The sequence below is a fragment of the Macaca nemestrina genome, chromosome 5, assembly GCF_043159975.1.
Source record: "Macaca nemestrina isolate mMacNem1 chromosome 5, mMacNem.hap1, whole genome shotgun sequence".
Classification (NCBI taxonomy): Eukaryota; Metazoa; Chordata; class Mammalia; order Primates; family Cercopithecidae; genus Macaca; species Macaca nemestrina.
The window spans coordinates 12,331,205-12,352,202 of NC_092129.1; the positions used below are offsets into that span (position 1 = coordinate 12,331,205).

At 42.8% G+C, this 20,998-nt stretch overlaps 1 protein-coding gene across 6 annotated transcripts in view; it reads right to left on the reverse strand.

The window, feature by feature from the left end:
• Window positions 1–216: 216 nt before the first annotated feature.
• The window catches only part of LOC105492030 (fibronectin type III domain containing 1), a 148,632-nt gene continuing 127,850 nt past the window's right edge, over window positions 217–20,998 (reverse strand). For all 6 annotated transcript variants that reach the window (XM_011758861.2, XM_071096253.1, XM_071096252.1 and 3 more), the window contains 6 exons: window positions 16,002–16,110; window positions 11,264–11,343; window positions 7,545–7,574; window positions 6,318–6,479; window positions 4,659–4,781; window positions 217–1,008 (listed from right to left, as the gene is read on the reverse strand). In XM_011758861.2, the coding sequence (XP_011757163.2) occupies window positions 893–1,008; window positions 4,659–4,781; window positions 6,318–6,479; window positions 7,545–7,574; window positions 11,264–11,343; window positions 16,002–16,110 (620 nt within the window). In that variant the 3' untranslated portion in view covers window positions 217–892. The remainder of the gene's footprint in view (window positions 1,009–4,658; window positions 4,782–6,317; window positions 6,480–7,544; window positions 7,575–11,263; window positions 11,344–16,001; window positions 16,111–20,998) is intronic.

The following is a 20,998-nucleotide window of genomic DNA, read 5'->3' on the forward strand; positions in this document are numbered from 1 at the left end:
GATCATCGCTTTAGGTGGAAAGCATTTGGTGTGCAGCGGTCAATGGTGTGGCCAGTTCTAGTACTGATACTGATGGTATCTCATTCTCCTCATTGTTTCAGAGCCCCGCAGCACCCACAAAAAGAATGCACACCTTCCACTGTTTCTAGAGTATGCATAGTACGTATCCCTGGATGCTTCTAAAAGATGTTAATATACAACACTTTTGCCCAAAAAGTCCCACACACATTTATCTGGTGAACAAGTACACATTTAGCAATTTTAATCAATATTCTCGCAGACAAGTGTGGATATGTATACGCATATATACATATATATATCAAAATTGAGAATTTACAAATAAGATTTGATACATTTAGTCTAGCAGTGGGTGAGTCCATAGAGTAAATCTCAAGTAGGATATATTTATTTTCTTTGGCAGTGTTTTTAGTAATTCGGTTCTACTGCATACAAAGGGACGTGAAGCTTAAATTCAGCTAGTTTTGGAGAAATCCAAAATGAGAAAAACTGAAAGCATGTAGCATTCCATGAAGCAAGAACAGCATGCATATGCTGTTCCTGGAAATACTGAAGTATCCGAATTTCATGCCTAAAAAGTCTGGAAATCATACTGCATCAGCTGCTGGTTTCTGATGTCTCTGTGATGTGCTATTACAAACAAAAAAAAGTGGAGAAGCAAAGTTAACCGCAAAACTGAATCCTGTTCATTGTCCAGGCCAAGAAGTGGGACTGAGGTCCAGACTGAGATGACCAGAATGGCCAGTGTCCATCTGTGGCCTTCCTGGCACCTGGGGCAGCAGGACTGAGCACGCTGGCTGTCTGCTCACAGCCCCTAGTGCGACTTAGTTGGTGAGGCTGGGCAGGGCAAGCTTGCAGCATGATGGTCCTGTGATTACCACTTTCCAGGGATGGAGACCCCACACTCGTACCAGCCCACGTAATAGTAGGGGGTTCCAAAGCCAATGTTCCCAAAGCTGACGGGCTCCTGACGATACTGGCGATAGTAGCCTGGAAGGGCAACAGGAGAGGGGAAAAGAATCAGAGGCCCCTAAACCAACAGGTAAAACCCATCTTTACAGCCTCCTTCAGACAGAAGGCCTCTGGTAAGTTGTTCTTGTGACAAAATGCTACTTCCAAATAAACTGAACCATTTTTGTGTGGAGTTGTCATAGCCCTGGGGAAGGGCCAGGACCTCAGGCCCAGCCCCAACCCCAGCCTGGGGTGGGGTCTTCCCCACCTGTCTCTTATGCATTTTGGGAAGGCCCAGCTGTAACTCGAAGGCCATGATGGAGCTGGGGACCAGCTCAGGCCTCCTCCATAGGAGCCCAGTGACTGAGTGTAAAGTATTTCTTTATTCCAAGCAGATCTGTAGAGATCGTCCTGTTTCCACACGTGTGTGACACAGCTAGGATGGCATGATCTCTATCTCCCCACAGAAGAGGATAATTTTAGCCAGTTGCTAGTCAGCACTCACTACTGGGCAGGCCCTGACCTGGATGGACAACATTGAGCCAGATGCCTGCCCCGTCCTCACAGAGCTCAGGGTCCCCAACTTACCTCTTTCCTCCAAGGCTTAATTCCTAGACTCTGGGGTAGATTTTTAGACCTTTCAAGGAAATCTCTCAAAGAAATCCTGTAGCATTTCTGACCATTTCTCCCTTGAAGTAGGAGGATGCTCCAACCTTCTCAAAACGTTTTTGGAAACTCAGTAACTGCTCTCATACTCTTGGCCCTGTTTACTTTCGCCAAATAAATAACTGCCTGCCCTTCCACCAGTGAGTGTGCTGAGTACCCAGCAGCTCTGTTCAGGGCCAGTCCCATGACCACAGTCACAGGGACACCATGAAATATGGATAATGCAGGCACTAGTAACTCTGGGGGACTGTAAGACCCAGAAAAATATGAAGAAAGGTGATATAATCTGTAGATTTGTTGTAATCGTTAATTTTATGTGTCGACTGGACTAGGCTACATATCTGATCCAACATTAAATGTTTTTGTAAACTATTTCTTAGATGAGATTAACATTTATTATTTCATTTCTTTTTCTTTATTTTGGAGACAGGGTCTTGCTCTGTTGCCCAGGCTGTTGTCCTCTTGCAGTCTGGTCACAAAACCAAGACAGGCTTGTAGGACAGACCAAATGACTCTTTGACCCAAAGGCAGCCTAGACCTCTAGATCACTAGTTCACCTCTAGGTCACTGCAGCCTAGACCTCTCCAGCTCAAGCAGTCCTCCCATCTCAGCCTCCTGGGTAGCTGGGACTACAGGCATGCACCACCACATCTGGATAATTTTTTTATTTTTTGTAGAGATGGGGTCTCACTATGTTGCCTAGGCTGGTCTCAAACTCCTGGGCTCAAGCAGTCCTCCTACCTCAGCCTCCCAAGGTGCTGGGATTACAGCTGTGAGCCACAGTGCCTGGCCAAGATTAACATTTAAATCACCACACTGAGTAAAGCAGGTGACCCTCCATAATGTGGGTGGGCTTTGTCCAATCAGTCAAAGGCCTGAATAGAAAAAGACTGAGGTTCCCCTAACCAGAGGTAATTCTGCCTGCAAGCGGCCTTTGGATTTGAACTGCAACATCAGCTCTCCTCTGGATCTCCAACCTGACAACCTACCCTGCAGATTTTGCACTTGCCAGTTTGAGATGGTTCTTTAAAATAAATCTATAGATAGATAGATGGATGGATGGATAGATAGATAGATAGATAGATAGATAGATAGATAGATAGATAGACAGACAGACAGATAGAATAGATGGATGGATGGATGGATGGATGGATGGATGGATGGATGGATGGATGAATGGATAGATAGATAGATAGATAGATAGATAGATAGATAGATGTGAATTGATAGATAATAGATAGATAGATAGATAGATAGATAGATAGATAGATAGATAGATAGACAGACAGACAGACAGACAGACGGACAGATGGACAGATGGATGGACAAATGGGTGGATACCTAGATAGATAGATAGATAGATAGATAGATAGATAGATAGATATGAATTGATAGATAATGGAAAGATAGATAGATAGATAGACAGACAGATGGATGGATAGACAAATGGGTGGATACCTAGATAAATAGACAGACAGACAGACAGACAGATAGATAGATAGACAGATAGATAGATGATAGATAGATAGATGGATGGATAGACAAATAGGTGGATACCTAGATAGATAGATAGATAGATAGATAGATAGATAGACAGATAGAATAGATGGATGGATAGATAGATAGATAGATAGATAGATAGATAGATAGATAGATAGATGTGAATTGATAGATAATGGATAGATAGATAGATAGATAGACAGACAGACAGATGGACAGATGGATGGATAGACAAATGGGTGGATACATAGATAGATAGATAGATAGATAGATAGATAGATAGATAGATGGATAGATAGATGTGAATTGATAGATAATGGATAGATAGACAGACAGATGGATGGATAGACAAATGGGTGGATACCTAGATAAATAGATAGATAGATAGATAGATAGATAGATAGATGGACGGACGGACGGACGGACGGACAGACAGACAGACAGACAGACAGATAGATAGATAGATAGATAGATAGACAGATAGATAGATAGATGTAGATGGATGGATGGATAGATAAATGGATAGATGGATAGATAGATGGATAGATAGATGCTGGATAGGGAGCTAGACAAACAGATGAACAGATGGATAGACAGGCAGTTCTAAATATAAGGATAGATAGTATGGATAGATAGATGAATAGATGGATGGATAGATATATACATAAGTAGATGGGTAGATAGATGAATAATAGATAAATGGATGGATGGATGGATGATAGATAGATAATAGATGGATGCATAGATGGAGAGATGGACGGATGGATAGATGGGTAGATGGATAGAGAGATGGATGGATACATACACACATATGTAGATGGATAGATAGGTAGATATAGATAGATGATACAGAGAGAGATGGATAGATGGATGGATAGATAGATAAATAGATAGATAGATAGATCCTATTGATTGTTTCTTTGGATGAGAGAACCTTGACTAATATGCTTATTTTACTGTTTTCTGTATTTTACTGTATTTTAATTTTTTGAAAATGGGTAACTCATGTACCTACTTACAGTATTTTTTTCCAATCTAAAAATTTAGCAAATCAGAACATCTCATGTCTTGAAAATGCCTGATCACTCAGAGCTGAGTGCATAATGAAAAGGCTAGACTGCATTCAGTTGTTCTGTTTATTCATTTGGAGGCCAAGAGAGTTAATAACATTAAATTGTTAACTTTTGAGATTAGTGTATTTGTCTTCACCTTATAATGCCACAATCAAATAGCTTATACGTTACCTCCTGAAACATATCACGGGGGGTCTGCATGTGTGTTTATCTTTGCCTTCTCTGTACCTTTGTTTACGCCATTCCCCCCCTCCTTGAGGCTCACCCCCTCACCCATACATAATGGAAGTTATTTTGTTGATTCTTTATTTTTATTTTTATGACCTTAAGTGCTCCCAACATCCATCTTCAAATGACAAGGCAAAGGCAGACCTACTGTGGATTTTCCCTCTCTATTAATCCTTCTCTCCCACCTCCCAGGGTAATATATCAGGCATTTGTTTGTATTACCTTGAATGGTAGGGAGGGCTTCTACATAGGACTGAGGCCCTGTTCTTCCATCAAGGTGTGAATCCACAAATTGGCAATGGTCTTCACCTCTTCCCCAGCTGTCTCCAATGCTGTAGAATGTATCTGCATGAAGGAATTGATTGAGTCAATGACTAGATACAGAATGTCACAACTGGTTTAAGAGTTTTCACAAGCTTTGGAGAACTTTTGAATTGAGCATATTACTTAAACTGTGTGTGCTATACTTTTCATGTCTGTAAATGGTGATAACGGCACCAATCTCATACAGGTTGTAAGAATTCAGCAAGATCAAAATATGCGAAATCCTTAATGAATGTCCAGTAAGTGGGAACTACAGCATTAAAACTATAGGCAGTTTCGAGTAGACCTTTCTATTCCTTAGTACTAAAAGCAAGGAATGATGAAAACTATGGTAGTTGGAGAATACATCATGAAATTATGAAAGGCGGGAAGGTCTATACAAACAGAAGAATCTATTTATCTAGGAGGGGGCGGGCCTGTAGAATGAGACGCTGTCCATGGTCCTGAGTCTTGGCTGCACAGTAGGACAAACTTGCTTCTCCCAATCCTGGGATATGACACATGGTTATGCAGCCTCTCCCAGGAATTCTGAAGCAGGGGAGGAAAAGGACAGTGATGGAAGAGAAAGAAAAGAGCAGAGAGAGAGAGACAGACTGTGCTTGTTGGGAGAAGCATATACACAGAAATTGCTAGGGTTGGGGTCGAAGGGGGGGACTTTGTTTTGACAGTTTTTAAATGATAACTGCTGACAAGAAAAAAAAACACTCAAAATATATTTTTGACCAATGACAAAATGTAGACCAGCTGAGGTAAAGTTTTAACAATGTATACACTGAAAAATTTTAAGTTGTGCAGGTTTTAAAATAAAAAACAAGTTTGCTGTGTAGGTGGGTGAGTGAAAAGCCAGCTGAATAGAAATCGCATTTGGAAGTGTTAGTAGCTCAAGGCACTCAGGTTATTCTTTGTTTTAATCTCCTACCATGATAAAAACAATGTGATTTTTATTAGGACACAGAACAGATATTACTGCCAATATATGTTCCACCATTTACATTTTTTCTCTGTAAAATTGTGGCTGTGGCAGGGGCTGGAGAGGAAACTTTGCCTCAATTATTCCAGCTCGGGCTCGTACTCATTATTATTCTATTAGTGGCAAAAAAAAAAAAAAAAAAAAAAAAAACCAACAACAACCTAGATTTCTAACAGAATTTTGGAATCTCATAGCCAGTCATTCCTAAGACATAGTGAATTTTTCATTTGTTCATTTTTTATTTCTTTTTAGTAGAGAGGGGTTTCACCATGTTGGCCAGGCTGGTCTTGAATTCCTGATCTCAAGTAATCCACCCACCTTAGCCTCCCAAAGTGCTGGGATTACAGGTGTGAGCCACTGAGCCCAGCCAACATGTTAAATCTTTTAAAATATTTTGGGGTTGCCAGTGTAAAAACTAGTATCCTCAAAGTAGAATCTGTAAAATTGGTTTGCATTAGAGGCAGAGTGAGCCATAATCGTAGTTCCAGCCCTCATAAACATTCCGATGCACCTGTGATGCCAAGTTAGTACTTGATAAAATCAAAATGTTACATACCTTTCATAGCCAACCATGCGCAAAGACTTACCTTTCAGGTTGTCACTGAGGAAGATTTTATACCTCAGTGAATTACAAAGAACAACTCCCACGAACTTTCGATACCACGTCCGCTTCACATATTGCCGTCCATGGCAGTCCGTGTAGCCGGGATCATGTTTGAAAGCGAATGGGATCCAGATAGGCTCACCGCCTTGACAACACAAAACACACCTGCTAAGCGTAAGCACTCCACGGTGTGTCTGCTCTCACAAAGTGCCAGGAAACTGGACTTCCTTCCTGGGCCTTCCGTTCCTTGCAGGGCTTTGTTTTTTGTTTGTTTGTTGTTGTTTTTGTTGTTTGTTTTTGATGGAGTCTCACTCTGTCACTCACATTGGAGTGCAGTGGCACGATCTCGGCTCACTGCAACCTCCGCCTCCTGGGTTCAAGGGATTATCCTGCCTCAGCCTCCTGAGTAGCTGGGATTACAGGTGCATGCCAGCACGCCCTGCTAATTTTTGTATTTTTAGTTTCATCATATTGGTCAAGCTGGTCTTGAACTCCTGACCTCGTGATCCGCCCACCTTGGCCTCCCAAAGTGCTGGGATTACAGGTGTGAACCACCACACCCGGCCTTGCAGGGCTTTTTTGAGCAAAATTTTCCCACCCTCCTTCTCTTTCTCTGTCTTTTTCAGTACTAAAGTACATTTGGGGCATTATTTTCACCTGAACGTATTTAAAGTATTCACATTTCAATAAGGGATTCTCAGAGTTAAGAAGTCTTTAAACGGCAAGGAAAATAAGCTGTAATGGCAGATTTGGTCTTTAGGGGCATGCCGTCCTGTCCCCAGGTCCCTCTGCATGGACTCCACTTCTTGCCACTCAGAAGACCTGTTTTGCACTTAAGCAACAAAGCTTTCTCAATTTCCTTGAAAAACAAAGTAAAACTTGTTGTTTGACTTGTTGCACTTTGCTACCTTTTCAGTGATTTAAAATATTCAAATGAGTCATGAAAATAAAGCATCTGTTTCATAGGACTGGCTACTCCATGATGTTTTTTCATACGTGTTGATTGCTATGGCTCTATTTTAAAATTCCCAGGTCATTCTTTCCCATAGAGTAAAGAAGATCAGGATGAAGAGTGAAAGGAAAGCATAGAAGTTAACAGAAAATTGTGAAAGTGGTCCAGACTTTCTAATTGTGCGTAACCACAACAATCTCATATTCAATATTCAACTTGATTACCAGAATGTCCAGATTATCAAGAAGACAGACTTACCTGGGGGCCTCACAACAAGCAGAGGATTATCTGTAGAACGAAAAAGAAATAATGGACTTGGTGCCATATCTCGCAATCATGTAGTTTTTTAAATGGTTAGTGTAACTGAAAGAGCTAACCAAATTAGAATAAAGAAAAAGATAAGATTTGATAGATGCCAACATTTCCCTTGGTTTTATTTTCTAAACATTTCCTTTGGAGAAATACTGTTTTCTAGTTAGAGCATGTTGCTATTTACCTAGAAGCTGTGGATCCCTGAAAATAATAAGGTTTTGATATTATGTATTACAAAATAATTCAGTACTTATTTTAAAAAATTGTCTACCTTTAGAAAATAGTGTGGTGGTTTCTTAAAAAGGTGAGCATACACCTACTATACAATCCATCCATTCCACTCAGTCATTTATCTAAGAGAAATGGAAACATGTGCATCCAAACACTTCCACATAAATGTTTATAGTAACTTTGTAATCGTCAAAAAGTAGAAACAACACAAGTGTTTATCAACAGGTGATCTGACTAGGTAAACAAACTGTAGCACAGCCATACAAGGAAATACTGCTCACTAGTAAAAGAGAGTGAACTACTGATACACACAATGGTTTGGATGAATCTCAAAATGATGATGCTAGGTGAAAGAAGCCAGTCAAAGGAGTTCATACTGTATGAGTCTACTGATACCCAAATCTAGAAAGTGCAAACTAATCTATAGCGACAAGAAGCAGATGAATGGTTGCCTATAAACTGGAGAAAGAAGGGGCCTGGGAAAGCTGCATTGCACAGTAGCAGGAGGAAACTGTCAGGAGATGGATATGCTATCTTGACAGTGACAATTGCTTCATGGGTATATAAGCACAACTCAAAATATACTAAGATGTATACTTCAAGTATGTTCAGGTTACTGTATGGCATTTATACCTCAACAAATGTAAAACCTGTCTCTTCCTTAGCCCAAGTAATACCATTTAAGAAAATATGACCCTAGCTTTTTAAGGAATTCTGCTTCAGAAAAAGTTGGGTTTTTTTGTTTTTGTTTTTGTTTTTTGAGATGGAGTTTCGCTCTTGTTGCCCAGGGTAGAGTGCAATGGCATGATCTCAGCTTACCACAACCTCCACCTTCTGAGTTCAAGCGACTCTCCTACCTCAGCCTCATGAGTAGCTGGGATTACAGGCATGCGCCATCACTACTGGCTAATTTTTTTTTTTTTTTTTTTTTTTTTTTAGATGGAGTCTCACTCTGTCGCCCAGGCTGGAGTGCAGTGGCGCAATCTTGGCTCACTGTAAGCTCCGTCTCCCGGCTTCACGCCATTCTCCTGCCTCAGCTTCCCGAGTAGCTGGGACTACAGGCACCCGCCACTATGCCTGGCTAATTTTTTGTATTTTAGTATTTTAGTTTCACTGTGTTAACCAGGATGATCTCGATCTCCTGACCTCGTGATCCGCCCGCCTCGATCTCCCAAAGTTTTGGGATTACAGGCGTGAGTCACCGTGCCTGGCCAAAAAAGTTTATTTTTATAAAATGTCATGAACTAGGTAAATCTGGACGATTCTTTTTTTTTTTTATTTTTGAAAAATTATCATACAGTAAATTGCTCTTTTACAGTATATCTCCTATGAATGTTCACACCTGCATAGGTTCATGGAATCCTACCAAAATCGGCATGCAAAAGATTTACATCACCCCCAAATCTCCCTAGCCTGCACTTTGTACAGACCATTTGTTCTGATGCCCTCTGCTAGCCACAAAATAGAGGGACACACCATAGCCATAAGTGTCCAATGCTTGCTTTGCTCCCCTGCTCTGAAATGAAGTTCAACAGTCTGCCAAAAAACATCCCAAATACCCCAGGGCAGGTGGAGGGAAACAAACAAAATGACACCAGCACAGAAAACAAGACCTGACCTCATGGCACAGCCTGTGTCACACACTACGTTTACTTTCTGTATTAATTTTCAGATTGTTATGTTTGGCAAACGCCATAATTCACTGACTTTATCGTTTTCCTGTTGTTCCTGTTGCTTGCCTAACCATTTTCAGCAGAGTAGCACAAAATGAAGGAGAAACTTGAATAAACTGATGGAATAAAGGAAGATGACCAGAGCAAGTAACTGTCCAATTTTCATGTGTGTGCGGCTCCTCTGGGAGCTCATTGAAAGCGTTTCCTAGAGAGATTCTTATTCAGATGGTAGGGTGGGGCCTTGAATTTTCCTCACCCACCCCTTGGAGGCCATAAAGAATGAATGAGGAGTTTTTCTTGGAGGAGAAGGTAGAAGACAGCTGTTTTATCAAAACTTTAGATTGCAGCTCCAGAAGTTACGTGTGTATCACTTTTACTCTCAGAAAGATTTCAGGTCGGAGTTTCTTGACAGCTTTTTGGATTTGAAATTTTTTAAACATTTTTTTCATGTTGATTCTGATAGTTGCCAAGGTCCACCTTGTTTTTAGAAAATGCAGTCATAATCACAGACACATCCCTTACTTTAGCAAATTAACCACAGATAATGGTTTTCTCCTGCTCTTTCCTAACTACTAACAGACACATATTTCTTAAATAAAGAGATGAAGACAAGTTTGAGGTCCTTTGCCTACATTTCTGGTATAAAGCATATTCTTACAAAAGATTTTATGTTTTCATTTATTTTGACTCAGTAGATTTTTAAATCATGACACTTAAAAATATCTTCCAATGACCCATTTTCTGGGATCAGGCTGCATGTAGAAGGTCATCTAGCCAAATGGAAGCTGGGTGTAGGGCTGGCTCAGCTGGGTTGCTCTGAACTCAGCCTGGCTTCCTGCTTGGAAAAGTCTCTAGGCCAAGAACTATCACAGTAGCTGGCTCTGCATGTGCTACCTTAGACCACAGGCCATAGGAACTGTGTTTTCAGAGGCAAGCTCTCACTCTGTCACCCAGGCTGGAGGGCAGTGGCGTGATCATGGCTCACTACAGCTCAACCTCCTGGGCTCAAACCATCCTCCCTCTGCAGCCTCCTGAGTAGCTGGGACTACAGGCATGCATCACCATGCCTGGCTAATTTTAAACTTTTTTTGTAGAGACAGGACCTCCCTGTGTTGCTCAAGCTGGTCTTGAACTCCTGGTCTCAAGAGATCCTCCCACCCTGGCTTTCCAAAGTGTTGGGATCACAGGCATGAGCCACCACCCCTGACCAGGAACATTTTCTTGCAGGGACTGAGAGCTTTGCCCACCAGCACCCCAAAATTGCAAGGGCATGCTCTGAATGACACTGCTTGTAAGACTGAATGATATTGTAATTAACCTCTCAATATTAATTGAAGATATCTCTGCCTGCTACTAAAGGGGGCATCCAATGTCTTGGCTCATTGGAGAGGCAACTGCCTGTCAGCCACATGACATGCGTGTTCTTCAGGTGCCTGCAATAATTTTTTTTAAACTCTGCAACTAAATTTTGTACAGATAGAGTCAACTTTATCTTTCCCATGTTGTTGAAATCTAGATTTTTTTCCTTTCATTGGAATTTGACCTTTCTGTTCCTCACAGAGCCCATGAAAACTACTTTTAATTTTATTATCCAAGTTTTAACCTAGCACAAAGCAAATAATGTTTACTTTAGAAACAGATATCCAACATGAGCTCATTAAATAGAAAAGTAAGTATTTATTCTATTGTAGCCATCATTCTAGATTATTTATTTCATTTTTTAGAAAAGTAAAACAAATCAGAATGTGAAGTCACTCATACCTGATTCGGTGACAAATGAGACCGAAGGGCTGATAGGTCCGTAGCCGTGAGGATTTTGTGCTTGCACTTTAAAATAATACCTGAAGTTGGAAGAAAATATATTTTGAAAGAAACGTGTATTTGACTTCTGTGTAATGAAACAGACTCCCGAACTGCTGAACAACTAAACTGTGACAGGCTTTGAGTTCTAATTTTCACAAATGCACATAGCACTAGTGATTCTTCATGTTTTTCCTGAACTTTCTCAGTTTTGAATAAATTCTCTAAATAATACAATTAACATAGCAGGGACACATGGCTAACGGCAATAGAAAGGACATATTAGAACACAGGTTGCTTGGTGAGCATGTGTTCCTTCGTGCTAATGGCAATAGAATAGGGACATATTACAACAAGTTTGCTTGGTGACCACGCGTTCCTTTGCATCAGGACTGTCCCTGCTCTGCGCAGGCTCTCCTGAGCTCATCCCTGGTGAGATGCTCCTCTAGCCCTGCTCTCGCTCAGGTTTAAGACTCTGGTCTCCGCTTCAGTTCCACAGCCCGGTAGAGAGAGGGTGGTGGAGCATAACACTACAAAGCAGAATTCAAATTATAACCTAATTATATCCCTGGAGGCCATGTAGAAGAGCAGGACGTTTGCTCCAGCAACCACACAACTTAAGGTTGACAGCGAGAGGATGAACCGGGCTGGAGGCTGCCTCTTCAGTGAAGCTAATACGGCAATGGTATCTTGGGTGCACTGAGAAATGCTGTGGTTGGCTCTGGAGCTGGGAAGGGACCACCTTAAAAGTCACTGAGTTATGAGCTTCTGCGTCTCAAGGAAAGAGAAACAAGTCCAAGAAGGGAAAGGGGGAAAGATCCAGAGAGAGAGGCTTTTCTGTAGGACTAAACTTTGTCTTGGAAGAGCGAATGTGCTGGAAAGCACGCCGCCTGAGTCAACTAGCTCATCTGGAGGGAGACTGAGTCTCGAAGCATCTTATTGGCATTCTTGCAAGCAAAAGAAAAAGAATGGTGTTTAGAGAAGTAATAAAGACCAACACCACATTTGTGTCCCACTATATCTTAATCTTTGTGCTTTCCTCACCTCTTGATTCTAGATATTTTACATGCTCTTTTAGTGCTCAGCTACTTACAGATGAAAAGAGAGGTAAAGAGTCCCTGGTGGCTCTGTCATTTTAGAGAGCTCATAAGGGACCTCTTCTCTGGCTTTTGGCCAGTAAGAATGTCACACTTAAATGTTATAAAATGATTTATTTGATGAAGTCAGGCACACAGATTCTATGTACTAACTAAAATGCACTACATTTTTAAAAAGTGAACTATTCATATTCAGAGAGCAAAGGATTATTAGGCCTATTGTACCAACAGCCCCGGCCTCAAGCCTTCCGAGCTGCTGGATCACCAAGGCCGTCTCTGGCCTCAGAAAAGAGATATTTTACTTTGGGTTTGATTAAACAGAAAGCAAAGAAAAGCCATTGGGTAAAATTAGTCTTCCTAAGCCATTTGCATCTTATTTAGGAGTATTCTTTTTTATTGCAATTTAAATAAAAAGATATGCACAATTAAGAACATATGAGTTTCCAAATCTCAATTCACTCCGCAGCTCGTGTTTTCCCAGTGACACATACTTTTATGCAGTGGTTGTGGAGTTATTTAAGGCAAAACTCTGCAGGCAGTTTGAGCAGTGGGTTTGGCATACATTTGTGGTCCTGGGCAAACTTTACAGATACTTTTTTCGCTTAAAAAAGGAAATTAAAACATAAGGAAGGATGCATACTCAGGGGCTCCATGGGACACTTCTGCTGAGTAGTCAACTTTATGGAGGGAAGTGCCTCTATGCCATCAAGGAGGTGGCAGAAGGGTGACTGACGGGCTGAGAAGCACTATTCAGATGGATCTGTTTGTATCAATTTTGTTTTGACCCTGAAACCTAAATATTCTCCAAATCCACCTTCCCTGTTGACACAATGATTCTAGGCCTCCAGAAACTCACAAGTGACCATTCCAAAGACATATTCCCATTAGAACCTCACCTAAGGTGTCAAAGTAAATTTAAATATGCTGAGCTGGAAAACAACATGAAATTATGCAAAAAGTTAACATTGCATTTTTAAAACTCACATGAAACTTTGTCGATGGGCAAAAGTATACATTTCATACTCTGAATAGTCTCTGCCTCAGCCAAGTAACAAAAGCAATCCATGCCTCACCCTCTTAAGCTTCTGGCACCTTCTTTCGAACAGCCTCAACTGTGACAAGTCTGTGTGTTTTAAGTATGGATTTAAAATACGCAGACTCCAAAGAGTTCTTTGGGAGTCTGTCTGGTGTCTAAGGTAGACAATGCTCACTTAAAGTCAAAAGCAAGGTCTAATTGTAAATAACCAAAGCTCACCTTTATGCCCTGGCCCCTCTTTGGGGTAGACTGACTTCTGGTCTCCCCTGGATTGACTCAGAAGCTGGTTTCTCAAGCGAGCCCCCATGAGGACTGAGACGACCAAAGTGAGTTCCCTGGAAATGATCTGCATTCCGGTGACACAGGGGCAAATGAGTGTCCTTACATCACACTTGCACTTTCCTAGCTCTAAAATTTAGCAGCTGCTCAGAAGGGTTTTGAGGAAATGCAGGAGGAGCTGTGAGTGTCTCTACCAGAAGAGCACATAAGCAGGTGGGCACCTCAGGAGAGGGAGATTAGCAGCTACAGCTCCTCCTCTGCCTCAAGGTGCTGAGTGTGTGTGGGGCCAACCCAAGGGCCCCCGGCACTGTCTGTCCTGCCTCTCCTCAACCTTCCTCCAAATTGGCCTCCTTTGTTTCCTAGGGCACACCCTTCTTTAAGGCATCCTCTCTGCTGGGAGCACAGCCTACTCTGCAGGATGACTGATTCTTATGATTCAGATTTACTTTCCCAGAGAACCTTGTCTGACTCCACTCTATCCCTAAGCTCACAAAGAAAAAAAATCCCCCCATTATATACTCTCAAAGCATGGTGTACTTCTCCCTCACAACACCCACTCAGGGAGGTTTATATTTATGTTGGTTTTTTTAAAAATCTGCCTCTTCCACCAGACTGTAAGCTCCTTGAGGGCAGGGCCATGTGTATTTTCCCCAGCCCAGCCCAGATGTTCCACCTCGCACTCAAGAAGTGTGTAGTAAGGACTGACTGAATGAGCCGTGTACACTCTCTAATACCTGTTGAAAGAATGAGTAAACCATCGCCCTACATAACCCTCCTGACATGACTCAAAGCTCAACATCAGTCTGGCAGCAGAAGTTGTGGAAAGAACGCTAGACTCGGTGAGTCAGGAGGCTGTGATTCAGATCCTATTGTAATTAGCTCTGTGGCAAGGCCTCTGGAAGGCCTCTTTCTGCTTTTTGATACTGAGGCTGTGCTGCAAAAGCATTGTCACTCTGCACACGCAAAAAAAAAAAAAAAAAAAAAAAAAAAAGGACAGTGACTCCATTTTCTCTAATTTTCTTGGTTTTGTTTTATCTAATTGATTAAAAAATTAATTTGCCATTACTACTAGGGAAAAGCAAAAAAAAAAAAAAAAAGAGAAAAAACTGCTTTCTCAGCTTCCTGGTTTACTACTTGCTTTTTATTTGCCAAATCCCAAAATTCATAATAATTTATGAAAGCTCAGCTCAAGTGGGCCCAAATGGCACGTTAAAATGTCTTGAGGAAAATTCACAGCTCGTTCAGTAGCCTTTCGGTGCCCACGGCTGGTGCCCAGATTCTACCCCCTTTACCACATGCCTGTCTAATGAGGGCCATTTTGTTCCAGCCTCCTCCATGTTCCTCAGCCTGTGTAGAAAATGAGAGGCCTCGGGTGCGCCATCACCTCACTTCGAGCTCTTTGCTAAGCAAATATGGTGGCTCCCCACAACAGAGGTCTGCTGGACCCATTTGTACAGGCTTGTGAGAGCCAGTCATTAAGTATTCAGGAACTCCGCAAGCCCACGGTGGCTTAAAATTGGCCACAGGTGGGAGTATTTACACCACAGAAGTTGGCTAATGGTATCAACCAGGGAACTCTTTTTCCAGAGAGCCAGTTTACCAGCACACCACTCTTGACCATCAAGTGCTTGGTGCTTTCCCATGCTTACCCGCCCGGGAGCTTTCTGAAGGTTATTACCACCAAAACCAGAAGGCATAAAAGGGGAATGAAGAGTCACTCTCTTTGTGCCCCTGGGAACTAGTTTTGCCTATTTCATGCCAAGGGCCATAAACTCTGGCTTCCAAAATGATTCCCTGGCCAGCCATGCCTAGTTTATGAAGGCATGCTTATAACCTCTACCAATGTGTAAAATGCATCTTTCTTGAATGATGTGAACTTCTACATCATAGAGTTTGGGAACCAGTTCATTAAAGTGTTCTGTGATTGCGGCTCCATTTCCACATATGAAGGTTACAATGCCTAGTGCCACAATGTTGGGGATGAAAAATGGACCAATTCTTTCAACACAGAGAACAACTTTTCTTTCCCTAATGGCAGGTAGTGTTTAAGTAAACAGAGAGGAAAATAAAAGCACAATAGCCTAACAATGACAATACATACAGTCATTTCTTCTAAGAAACTTATATGCATATGGTAAGCATGCATTAACATTCTACTAGAACTAAACAGAGTATTCAAAGAAATCACAAAAACATTTTGATTCCTCCCTTCATTTCCAACCAAAGCATATCAGCAACTATGCACACAGCTCTAATCTTTTGTTTCTAAATGACCGACACATCATACCTCGTGTTGGGCTTTAGGTTTTCAATGGGCAAGTGAGTTACTGATGAAGCTTGAGTGGACCACTTGTTCCTGATGAAGTCTTCATAGGATGCACTGTAAACCAAGTAACCTGAAAATGGAAACAGGAAAGAACCTAATGGGCACCAAGGAACCAAGTCACACACAAGATGTAACCCACTGAGGACAGGAGTGAGGCAAAGCTGCAGATGCAGCTCCATGTGGGAACTGCAGGAAGGAGGGCACGCAGCACTGTAGGACAGGATGGGATGTAACGCTGGTACCTTCTGCTGAATCCAGATGGGGATGACAAAACTAAGACACTTCCTGATGACCTGCTGGCCCCCTACTTCTCTTGCTCATTCCCCAGCTTTCCCCATCGTCTCAGAACTAATCACGTCTCATCTTGACCACACAGAGAAAAAAGAAGCAGAAGAAAAAACAAGTACCCTCCACACATGTATTTAAGAGCTTCCTATTGCCCTGCACAGGAAAGAAAGTTGCTGGTGGATGCTGTGCATGTGTGTGGGGCTGAGAGATCCCAGATGCCCAGGGGTCCCATGCCCATTTGGTGAAGGCTGTCCTGCTATTTCTCATTGCTGAGTATCTGTGCTGCCCTTGCCCACACAGTCTAATCACAGCAGTGAGGCAGCTCTTCTTTCTATTGTCCAACCTGCTCTGTCTTACTTGCTAATAACAGATCTCAGCCGGTGTGCCCTTGACCCTGACACCTGCCCAGCCTTTACAGCTCTCCCAGGAGGCAAAGTGAAGTGCTTCCCACAGCTCAGCGCATCCCATATCCTAGGTCTCTTATGTGTACACAGAAGGAGAAAACATTTGTCAAGCACTTTCTTTGTGCCACACATTATGCTAACAAGGTACTCTCGATTGAATTTGATTTGATTAATCCTCATGATCCTAGTATGCAGGTATTGCCTTCCTCATTTTGCCACATGAGGAAACTGAGTCTTAGCAATAGGTTAAATATCTTGTCTAAGTTCACATGTATTGATTCATTCAACAAATATTTATTGTGCAACTACTAGTTGCCAGACATTATACTAAGTACTGGAGATAAAGTGGTGACCAAGAGCTCATGAAGCAGCAGGGTGCACTGGGAAACAGAATTATACAGCCAGGTTGAGCACTCTGCAGGACCAGTCCACAGTGCTGTGAGAAGGTGTGTAGCGGGAGCTGGCCCACCATGGAGCTTCCCTGGGGTCACAGTAAAGGAGCTGGCATCTGAAGGATAAGAAGCAGATAAGCTGTGTGGTAGGAGGTGGGATGGATTCCAGGTAGTGGGAACCCTGAGCAAGACACTGAAGAGGGAGGACCCAGGAGAAGGCAGTGTGACTGGAAACCGTAAGTGGCGGGAAGCGGGGGCATGAGCTGGGGCTGAAGCAGCACAGGTGGGAAAACTAGGCAGCACCCTTGGACCAAGCTAGGCTTTTGCTTTTCATTCCAAAAGAAAGGGAAAGACAGTTAAGACATTAAACCTATACAATTAGGTTTGCATATTCAACAAATCTCTCCTGTGCAGAATGCAGAATGCATTGGGTGTGGGAGTGCAGATGTGGATGGGACAGTCTAGTTAGACAGCTCTTACAGTAGCCAGGTGAGAGGTGGCAATAGCTTAGATGAGCACACCGCCTAATGGAGAGAAATAGATGGGTTCAAGAGGAATCCAGAAGGCAACACTGACCAGATTTAATGATGAGTTGACTATAGAAGTGAGATAGAAGGAGACTTGAAGATGCTTCAGGCTTGAGCAAATATGTGGAAAGTGGGACAGTTCTCCGAGATGAGAAACACAGATGAGGGCCAGATTTGGGAATGGGAAGGATCGTGAGTCTGACTTTTTTTTTTTTTTTTTTTTTTGAGACGGAGTCTCACTCTGTCGCCCAGGCTGGAGTGCAGTGGCGCGATCTCGGCTCACTGCAAGCTCCGCCTCCCGGGTTCATGCCATTCTCCTGCCTCAGCCTCCCGAGTAGCTAGGACTACAGGCGCCCGCCACCGCGCCTGGCTAATTTTATTGTATTTTTAGTACAGATGGGGTTTCACCATGTTAGCCAGGATGAGTCTGATTTTTTTATACACCAAGTCTGAGATGCTCTGGAGACATCCCAGTGATAACATCAAGTGATTTTACCATTTGCATCTGATTTTACTATCTGGGGCTCAGAGGAGAGGATGATGGCCTGGCCTTGAGATATAAATCAATGACTCATTTCTGAGATGAATTAAAACCGTGTGCATGGATGAGACTCTGAGGGGAGAGAAGACAGAGCAAGAAGAAAAGAGGCCCCAGGACCAAGCCGTGAGAAATTCCACCACTGAATGTTGTACAAGCCCGGGAGGAGATGAAGAGGTTGAGAGAGATCACACAAGTTAAGAAGGAAAAGGTCAATAACATCAAATGTACCTAAGAGGTGCATGTGATTTTATTTAGCACCCTACGATCTGATTAGTGTCACATCACATGACACTGATTAGTGTCACACAACTAACAAATGGGCAAGCTGGGCCTGGAAGCCAGGTAAACTGGACCCTGGAACCCTCCCCACACTGTTCCCTGGAGGAGAGTCATTGAACCTGGGAAGAGTTGCTGCCCTCCCCACAGCATTTCCCCTCTGGCACAGTGTAGTCAAGCCCTGCATGCTTCAGCTGGTGCTGCACACAATGGCCCACCCAGAGGGGACAGAGGTCACATGTGTGCCACGGAAACCCGGCTTCCAATGGAGTTGGCAAAGCTCAGACTCTTGGACCTCTGGCTTCCATCAGAACCCCGCGCTTCCCATGTAAGGGGCTGGTTTCTCGGCTGATCCTGTGTCTGGGTTTTGAGGGCTTTGGGGTTTTGATAAGGTGCTTGCTGAGCACAGCATAACTCCTGATTTCTCTGTTGTTCTCATCAAAACCAGTCCTGAAAGTGACTGATGAGCTGGTCCTGAAAAACTAAGAGGTCATCACATCGGTGATTTCCTACAGAATCGCTCCTAATAAAGTAATAACTTCATTCTTCAGGAGTGATTTGGGAAAGCAACAGGTTGCAGGCAGGAATTCTAGGAGTTTCACACTGTTTGGGCGCCCCCTCATTACACACTGACTTGACTGCTTGTGAAAGAAAGAATGGCAGGTGAAAACGAGCAGAGCACACAACATCCATGTAGCCAGCAGGATTCAGATGCCCTGCAGGGGGCCCGATAATGTGATGCTTCGTTTAAGTCTAGGATGTATCCACTTGGCTTAGTTGTTCTGCAGGTGAAAGAGCCGGTGTTTGGTTCACTAATGGATGACAAGCTGCCGCTATTCTCTCTCTGAGCCTTGTGGAGTCTGGTGTTTTCCCCCACGCCACAGGGCGTCATATGCTGCAGTGTTCTACAGTAATCAGCTTGACAGGAGTTGGCACAGCTCTGTGTTGGGAGTGCCCTATAAATACCTCATCCATATTATTTATGCTAGTGTCGTGAGTACTCATGATTAGGGCTCTGAGGTTTCGTTTCGGATGAGGTGCAGGGTGGGGCATGTGAGGACACTAAGGCTTCAGGGAGCTTTGAATGGCTTGGAACGCCCTTAAAGGGTATGGGTGTTTCAGAAGCCCGACCTCTACAGGGCAATACAGAAATTACATCTGAATTAAATCTCAGGGACATTTGTTGAGAGTTCCCTGAAAGCTTCTTCACTGCAAGAACCCTTGAGGCACGTTTAACGGGGCCAATGCACTCTCATTCTACAGCCAATGTTTCCTAGAAGCCCTTTGAATCAGGATGCAGTGATATATTTATGTTAAGTAATATCTGTTATGCAAGAGGTCAAAAGCTAAACAGCTTAAAGTAAGGTTTTAAATTATTTTTTCTGCATGCTTTCTTGCTTGCTTTTAAAAATTACCATTCACAGAAGTGTGTTCAATTAATAAAAAGATGTTCTGGCTGTTTGATTACAAGCTTTCCTCCTTCCATTGATTGATTTGCATTCTATTCGGAACACCATTGACTTCATGGCTGTCCATGTAGCACCCACCCAGTACTGTACTTTTAGTTCCGCTAAAGACTTGAACTCCTTAATTCCACACCCTCCCTGCACCCCAGGCCTTTCAGTCTCACCTGGCAGAACACCCAGAAGTCTTCTTTTCTATGTCCCTTATTCTAGCATTTGTACTGCTATACAAATTCCACAAGAGAAGATGCTCTTTGGATATTCTTGAACACATTTTTTCATTGTAAGATACAATAGTGGGAACACCAAGACAAGCGCTAGAAATTTTGAATTATATGAACTGTACTAGCACAATAATGGCAGAGAATGTTGAACTCTGACCTCTAATGCGACTGCTACCTCCCAGTCAGAGACACACACAGCCACAGCCATACTTCTTCCTCTTGCACAGCTCAGAGGCCCAGAAAAAAAAATTTGCAACTATTCACAGAAAATATCAATTCTCTTTCTGTAAGAACTTAAATTTCAAGATGTATCTTCAAATATGTCCTTGGCAGAGTGAACTTAAACATCTCAGAGGCCAAGGAGGCTCAAGATCCTCAGGCATTTTTTCATCACCTCCAATTCCCACATAAGGAGCCAAGAAGCACCCAGATTTGTCTGGAAGCACCCAGCAGATGTGAAAGGAGAGAAAGAGGCAGAGGCACAAGCCCAGGGCTGACTCCAACAAGGGACAGCTGTGTGGCCCAGTGGGAGCTCATGGTCATGCTCACTGCAGGATCTGATCTGGCAAGGGGCTAGCTGGACTCCCTGGCCATTTGCAAGATTACAGGATGTTAGAGATGTAGCGATGTTTTGCATATGGGGAAACCAAGGCCCAGAAAGATGAAGTACTGAGCTCAAGATCATGCAAATCAATCTGGGACGAGGATTTAGGACTTCTGACTTCCATCCAGTACTCCTTACCCTACCCCATGAGGCTTCCATTGTTGCTTATATTTCATCCAGCTGAAGGAAGACATCTACCCATCATCCCATTCATCCATCCAACCTACTCATCCATGCAT